The 8,151-nt window shown below is 38.7% G+C and overlaps 1 protein-coding gene across 2 annotated transcripts; it reads left to right on the forward strand.

Annotated features, from left to right (window-relative positions):
- Positions 1–916: 916 nt before the first annotated feature.
- On the forward strand, positions 917–7,673 carry LOC130684456 (protein transport protein Sec61 subunit gamma). 2 transcript variants are annotated; one of them, XM_057505315.1, is made up of 4 exons: positions 917–1,063; positions 2,657–2,755; positions 4,069–4,171; positions 7,578–7,673. In XM_057505315.1, exons 2-4 carry the CDS (start codon positions 2,662–2,664, stop codon positions 7,585–7,587), a joined length of 207 nt encoding a protein of 68 aa, XP_057361298.1. In that variant the 5' UTR covers positions 917–1,063; positions 2,657–2,661; the 3' UTR covers positions 7,588–7,673. The 2 variants fall into 2 exon arrangements, with proteins under 2 accessions (XP_057361298.1, XP_057361299.1); XM_057505316.1 differs by lacking the exon at positions 917–1,063 and adding an exon at positions 2,035–2,132.
- Positions 7,674–8,151: the final 478 nt, after the last annotated feature.

An 8,151-nucleotide genomic window follows, 5' to 3' on the forward strand; every position in this document is an offset into this window, starting at 1 on the left:
TTGTGGATAGACCGGGGGTGTGATTGAATACTTTCTCTGCCTAGGATTTCAGCGGATGTGTCATCTACTTTGGGTCCTATAGCGATCAATAAGGGAATCCTGTCTTTATCCCACAATCTTTGTTTGTTCTCTCTTCACAACACTCCCTTTATTGACTATCTAGCATTTATATTGACTTACAATTACTTTGTTTACGTGTCTGTACCGCTCCCTGCACTGTTAGTTCCCTCACTAGACCATAAAGCTCCAAGGTAAGAGCTATGCCTTATTCATATCATAGCACCTAGTAAAGTGTTATACATAGCAGGTGCTGAACAACTGTCAAAAGAATAATTCATTCTAAAAAACATGAAAACGAAGATTGACAAGTTCACCGCTAATACCAAATGTCTGCATTTATAATTCAGCAAAACACACAGACAACCCATATACATCCTAACCGCCGCCCCAAACCAAATCTGAAGTACACCAAACGATGGCCTGTTTCGCAGTGTTTCCAAGCCTGACACTGCAGAAAGGCCAAGTTTTGCGGGTGGGGAGCCTATGTCGGGTTAGGTCGGTCATAATAATCTTGCATTGTTTATAAGATGCATTATGACCCCCAAATTACATAATACAAAAAATATGGGCAGTCGGGAGGTGCACGAAGCAAGATGAACCGCAGGAAACAGAAACTTGTATGTAAAATCACCCCATCGCACGGAATTCATTTAGAGCTTCACCTATGCGCTCTGGCAGAGTGGCGTCGTGCAAGGCCCCGGGCTTCCTGCGGCGAACGCGCCTAGGGCGAGGGCGGGAGAGGGGCGCTTAGCCTGGGGGACACACAGTGGAGCGCGTCCCGTACTAAAGGGACACCAAACCGCAGGTGCGGAGCCCACCTCTTCCGGAAGGCAGGGCCGAGACTGTGCTTAGCTGCGCCTGCGCCCTGAGACCTCCGCGCCAAGGACCAATGAGCGTAGGAGAGGTCGGGCTGAAGGGCAGAGACTCGGTTTCCAGTTCCGGTGGCTGTGGTTTGTCCGTGCCTGTGCTACGTGTCCCTGTTGTCTGAGGAGGCGCTGGACAGGTGAGCGTCTGTCTCCCGAGAGACTTGGGACGGGGGCATCCTCTGTGTGACTCGGCCAGGCGTCGGGCCCCCTGGGGCGGCCTCGCTCGGGTCCGGGAGCGCGCTGAGGCCTCTCTGGCCGCCAGCACCCGCCCGCTCCGCCCGGTGGAAGCGGACGGCGGGGCCGCGGCCTCCGACGACCCGGGACAGGTTCGACAGCCCATGGCCCTCGGGCGTGTCCAGCCCCGGGGCGGGGTTCGGCTCTGCGGCCGCCCCTGTCTGCGCTCTCCCGGGGCATCCGGGCGCCTGTCGCGCTGACCGGGAGGCAGGCCTTGGGGCGGCGGTGAGAGCCCGGCCTTGGCAGAGTCGGAGCCGAGCCCCCCCCCCCCGACCCGCCGCTCCGTGGTGTGGCACGAGAGCACGGGTCTGTGTTCCAGATCAGCAGGTCCGGAGGGTTATTGGATCCCGTCCCCCGACACTGAAGTGTTTTGTGTATTGTGTGTGTGTGTGTGGCTTTGTTTTTGTTTTGGATATAAATCTTACATTACCACTTCTTATAAAGCTTATTTAAGCCCATTGGATTTGACGATTAAGAGTTACGTGAACTACTGAGGAAACAGACATTGCTATGTGTTTGGAGGGACCCAACACACCTGGCCCAGAATGTTTATATAATTCTTAGTGCACTTTAAGTGTTTAATATACATTATTCTGACTGCCCACCCTGGGTGTGGAAACTGGGGCTTAGAGAGGTTACATTTCTTAGGAATTTGAACCACCACCTGCTCTTAACAATGGTATTCATTCATTGATTCAGCAAATTTTATTAAGTATTTATGTGCCTGACCACTGTTTAAGGAACTATAGATGTAGTAAAATACAAGTAATAAACAGGCCTCAGTCGCCCTCAGACCAGTGGGTCCCAAAGCTAAGTTTGGATGACTTTTCTGTTAGGTAATAACTTGTACAATAAAAGATGTATGTTTCCTTAGAAGATGTGTCCAAACCTTGGAATTGAGCTGATAACTTCTCAGAATCTGGGTCTTGGTTTTGTCAATCTCTGCAGTTTTGAAAATTTGATCTGTCCTGTGTAAGTATGCTCCTTTCTAAAACTTTTGTGGTCAGTGGTATAGAACAATCAGATTGAAGTCCACATTTGCTTCAGCCTCTAGTCTCTTGCAGCACCATAGTTCACCGCACTAGACTCTGTTTTCTGGGGGTTTAAAATAAAAGAGAAAATGTTGGATTCTAGCATCATTGGCTTCTTAGTAGGAATAGTAATGAGAGTTACTGAGGAGTGAATAACGAATAGGTATGTTGTCAGTCGCTTTCCCTTTTACACTGAAAGCATGCATCCTTTGTCAGGGCTAACAACATGGGTAAGACCTCTGCTTTTCTTACTGTGTTTGCTCCAGTGCTTGGATGGAGTTTAAAAAGTAACGTCAGTTTAGGCTCAGAGTTTGAATTTTTTGTGTGTGTGTGTGTGAGATCGAACTGACCCACATCAGCTATTAATTCATGGCTGGTTTAATTTACATTTTGCTAGAACTGAGCAAGCTCTTACTGTATGTTTGGTAATACCAGCAAATGTCTTTTTCTTATTTTTTTAAATAGGCATCATGGATCAGGTAATGCAGTTCGTTGAGCCAAGTCGGCAGTTTGTGAAGGACTCAATTCGGCTGGTTAAAAGATGTACCAAACCTGATAGAAAAGGTAAATTAAAAGAGAAAACAGATGAAAATTTTGCATTTTCTAAGCCTTTTATTTAATCAATACCTTCCTGTTTAATAACTTCCTGTTCAACAATAAAAATAATTTTGTTTTATTGATTTTTAAATGTCACTTTGTCCTACATTCTGTACACTTTCTGTACACTTCATAAATATTTGTTTTATTGATTTTCAGAGTGTAAGATTCTTTATTACAGTCTTATTCTCCATGTTATGTTTGCCCTGGTCATATCTCATCACTCTATAGAGTTTTTGCTATCTTCCATAATTCTACTCTGGAAAATCTTTTGTTTGGAACCCCCCATGCTCTGGCAGTGTGTCCCTTCTTCTCCCCTTTTGCCAAAACCTTAAGATGAAATCAACAACATATTTGTTGCTAACCTAAAAAATTTAATTTCTTATTTATCGTGATTCATGTGATAAAAGGTGCACCAAATTTTGCGTGCTTTTGTTCATTTATTGACTCTTGCCTGAGTTAGCAGCTGGGAATATAGCACAGAATATAATATAGTATATTGTGTATACAGTAAATATCTAAAAGTATATAATATGATAGAGTATGGTATACAGGGATTAGAGGATGACATGTGTATAGTGTAACATATAAAAATATATAACATACCTGTTTTTGATCCGATTTTTGCTCTTATGGAAGACAGTCATAAACAAATAATGGGAATTATAATTTGTAATTAAGGCTGTGGTAAGTACTAAAGAAATAGATGAAGGTTTGATAGCACATTTGGAGGACTAACCCTGTTGAGAGAACAGGAAGAGCTTCTTTGAGGAAATAACTTTAAATGGAAACATTACCAGTTCTGAAACCTTTATGTAAAATTGTGCTTAATCCAATTTGATTTTTCAAGCCTTATTTTTGGCTTCATTATAATACCAGGGACAATGGACCTTATAGTTTATAAAAAGTTTTGTTCTGTGCTGTTATAGTCCATATTTTTAGCAGTGTTATAAAATTTTAAAACAAATACTGTATTTTTTCTATCCTTGTTTTATTTCTTTTTGGTATTCTGGTTTGCTAAGAAGATAAAATGTTTTGTTGCTTGATGGATTGACTGGAATGGTTATGCACTTGATTTCTGTGTTTCCCTACATTTCAATAAAATATGAAAATTAAAAATCTGTCAACTTATATTAATAGTGTCATGTTTTATTTGAAATGATATATTTACTGTCAGGAGAAGTGTATGCCAGTAAGTTTATTTTTGTTGTTCCAGTGTTTTCTTTTACGTTTGCAGTGACAGTGAAAAATTAATATAAATTTTGTATTTTTAAATCTAGAATTCCAGAAGATTGCCATGGCAACAGCAATAGGATTTGCTATAATGGGATTCATTGGCTTTTTTGTGAAACTGATCCATATCCCTATTAATAACATAATTGTGTAAGTAAACTTTCTGAACAAGTATTGGGGATGGGCTGAAAACTGAAACCATTTGAGTTGACAGCTTGCTGTTGTGTTAATACACAACTGTCTCTTGACTTTTTAGTGCTGCCAATCTACTGATATTTGAGTACCTGGTAATTAAGCTGATATTTTATCTATACAAACTTTTTAGCAAGTCTGAAATAGGCACTCTTTTCTCTAATAAAAAATTTTAAAGGTGAAGAAGAGAGTAAAAACACTGACTGTATGACAAAGAAAGTACTCAGTGACTGACCCATGATGGAACAAATGTTCAAATTCAAATCCTCTTTATGCAGTTTATTACTGATTTTTAAGGTACAGAGCAAATGGTCCCCATCTGAAAATTACTGCAGTGATAAAAGTTCAAACTTTGGACCAGATCCCTTAGATTCAGATCCTCTTTGTTGTTACTTAAATGGTGTCAGAGCCTTGGGCAGCTTACCCTTCTCTGTGCCCAGGTTATTCAATAAGGATAATTGTTACTGATTGGGTTATAGTAAAGATTAATGACTTAAATCATGTAAACCCTAAAAACCAACTTGGATGAGAACTACATGGGAGGCGGTACTCTTGTAGTTCTTATTCATGATAAGGTATTAACCTTTCAGGTGTATTAGAAGAGAAATAAAGATTGAGACACATTGGTATTACTTTATTCTTTTACAAATGCTTTTTTTTTTTTGATTCACTATAAGATACTGAGACACCTTAAGACAGTGAGCAATTAGAGTAGTCAATTTTAGGCAGTTAAATTTGGTGTGAAGACTGGGTACAATGTGTGGTACTTAACTTGCTCTGTGATGTTTGAATTTACACTCTGAGCCTTCTCTGCCATTTCAAAGTATTGACACTAGGCTTATTTTTGGGGCTGGGAAGGTGAAGCAGTTACTTAGGAACATTTTGCAAACTATGTCCCTTAAATACGAGGTATTTTCTTATGGGTGCTCGTGGAGATTGTCTTTTAAACAAGCAACTTGAGCATTTTCAGATGATGTCCATACTTACTATGCAAAAGTGCCACAGGGGGATATTTTACGATCATAGATATTTTAGGAAAGGACCAAGTCTCCCTAATGTCCATCAGTTCAGAAGTCTTTGTTATAATACTACTGAGAAATACCAGTTCTGGAATCATGGAATCATGGAGAGAAACCTGTGTAGAATTAGGGAACCTGACACTTGGTATCTCTGGGTTACAGACAGAAGAAGTGGGATAATCTGTGAAGTCTCTCCTTTTCAATGTAAACCTGTGCTTCTCTTGTTTCTTATAAATACCCCTCATTGTTCCTTTACCCTTTGGAACAACATACAAGGTTCTGTTGTTACTTTGGTATATAAGTGCTTTTCACATTTTCCCCCCCAGTCTTCACTTGGCACTATGTTCTTACTCTCTCCTTCTCCAGACATTACTGTCTGCCTTGAGTTATTAATATGGTCTGTTTTTCACAATAGATTATGAGTTCCGAGACCAACCTGTTTATATATATTAAAAAAAAAAACTGAAGAAATGTTTGTTGAACAAAGTAAATAGCTTCAGATTCTTTATCTGTTTCTAATGGTCATGATTGTAATAGTAATTGCCAGCATTTATTGAGCACTTGCTGTGTGCCAGGGACTGTTCCTGCTTGTGTGAGGCAGCTGATTTAATCCTAACAGCAGTTCTGTGACGTTAGTCCTGTTGTTGTTTCCATTTTATACATGAAGAAACTGAGGCATGGAGAGTAAGTACTCAAGTTGCATTACTTACTAAGCTAGGAAGTGATTACTTGGCTAGAAAACAGAGCAGCTTATAAAACACAGGCCAACTGGCTTGGGAGCCTATATTTCTGTCTTTTGCATATGCCTTCTATCTTGTTCTGGCTCATTTTGAGAACACTCACATTCCTTACTTCACACACCAGTTTGTATTTCATTAGCCCCTTTCAAACCCAGTATTTATCATTGAAAGCCTGCTGCAGGTGTGCTCTTGCTGATGGCTGAAGTGCTCAGTTTCTCACAAATACCTGCCTCAGTCTTCCTTAGCCTAGGTTTACACAGTTGAGGTGGTTTGTGTTTAGTCCAAGAGTGGAACATTATCCTTGTTAAATTTTTTTTGTTAGATTCCCTTATGGAAGACTTTAGCATTTCTAATTTGTCCAACATAGGTACTTATCCAAGCTTTGTGTTAGAATATCCCTTACTTTGTTACCAAAGTTGTGCCCTGAAGTGCTGTTCAGGACAAGGTGGTCTCAGCACATACTTTTTTGGATTGAGATCCATTAGTCCAGTTGTTTATAACACGGTTTTGAAATAATTTGTTTTCTTCTAACTCTGCTTTCCACAGCAGTCACAAAATATCTTTTGCCATTACCAGTCAGAGGTTATTCAGCTGTGACCTCATAAAACTTTGCTTCTAGCAACCTGTCTTCACGTAGTTTTTACATTAAAATGAAGACCAAAGAAAGCATTTTGAGAAAACGCTTTAAGAGAAAAGCTATCAGAAAATGTAATCTTTTCATGATATGCCATGACAGCTCAAACTGAAAGAATTCTTTTTTTATTGCTTGAAAGAGAATGAAGCACTGTTTAAATCGTTTTGAGATGATAGCAAGTAAAATATAACCACAAGCTTCCCTTTCAGTGGCTGAATTACTCTATTTTTACCTTATGATGAAATTTTTTCCTCTTGTATACTTAATAGCTGTCAAAATTAATATCCACAGTCTTACAATTTAAGGAAGTTATATAGTTGTGGGTATTTAAGTTATAGCAGTAAAATTTAATAATGTGAGCTCTTAAAATACTTAGCATTAAAGTATATATTCAAGAGTATTTCAGGAGTATTTTCATCTAGTAATATAACTATTTTTTGTTCTTTAACATCACTAAACAGTACTAAAATGTATTCAGGGTACAGTCTTAATGTTGATGCTTTTGCAACACAGGAGTTCTTTAGAAAAGATGGTTTTTGTTTTCATTGTGATTAAAACTGCTTTTTGAGTGAAGATGGTGAGACAGTGGTGCAAAGCTCATCTGCACGCTTTGTTTTCAACTGGCTGATTGTACATCAAATTGAAAACTTCACCAACTAACCATCCTGATAGGTAATTTCATATTTTTCATCTTGTTCAGAAAGATATGCTAGACTGTTAAAAATACTTCCCAAAGGAGAATTCTGAGTTTTTGAGCCTGTTCCAGAAGCCACATCATCTCTAAGGACCTTTTCAGTTCTAAGATTTTAAAGTTCAGTTTCTTTTTTTTATGCTGTCTTGGGATAATACAGGTGTGGTTCTCAAGTAACTGGTTTTGGTTCCATAATATTACCATATAATGTATTTCAAATAATAATTATTATTAAAGTCTTATAAATACTGAAAATTGAGCATTTTTCTTTCTTTTACAGTGGTGGCTGAGTACCTTTTAAGAAGAGTGTTTTTCATCTTGGGAATTGGTGAACAAGTGAGGATTTGAGAAGCTCATGAGTAAAAATTTGCCTATATATTTTGTGTTTTGCTTTCATTTTTTTTTCTTCCAAAACATTTTCTATTTCTAAATTAAAAGAATTTGAAAATAAACTTCTCTTTTTTCCATGACATATAATTATCACATTTTAATGATAGGAATAATGGGTTATTTTCCCTCCTTTCCTCCCTTCCTTCTATCCCTCCTAGTTTGGTTTATAGGAGAAATTAAAGGGCATGGTGAAATATTGCACTTACTGAGCATTTCTCTATTAGATAAACCTGTCATGAAGGAAGAAACTGAGAAAATAAGGATGGTAAAGAGAGAGTGGAGGATGGGGAAGGAATTTTGTGCTTAGTACTCAAATGCAAACAGGTAGTTGTCACAGCTCCTATGGAAGTTCAGGTGCTACTTGAAATAGCTTCCTGAGAATCATGGTTAAAACATTAAAGCTAATTAGTAATATATCATAAACATTGGGGTTCTGAATTTTGTAAAGCATTGATCATTGAACG

The sequence above is a fragment of the Manis pentadactyla genome, chromosome 7 (genome assembly GCF_030020395.1).
Source record: "Manis pentadactyla isolate mManPen7 chromosome 7, mManPen7.hap1, whole genome shotgun sequence".
Classification (NCBI taxonomy): domain Eukaryota; kingdom Metazoa; phylum Chordata; class Mammalia; order Pholidota; family Manidae; genus Manis; species Manis pentadactyla.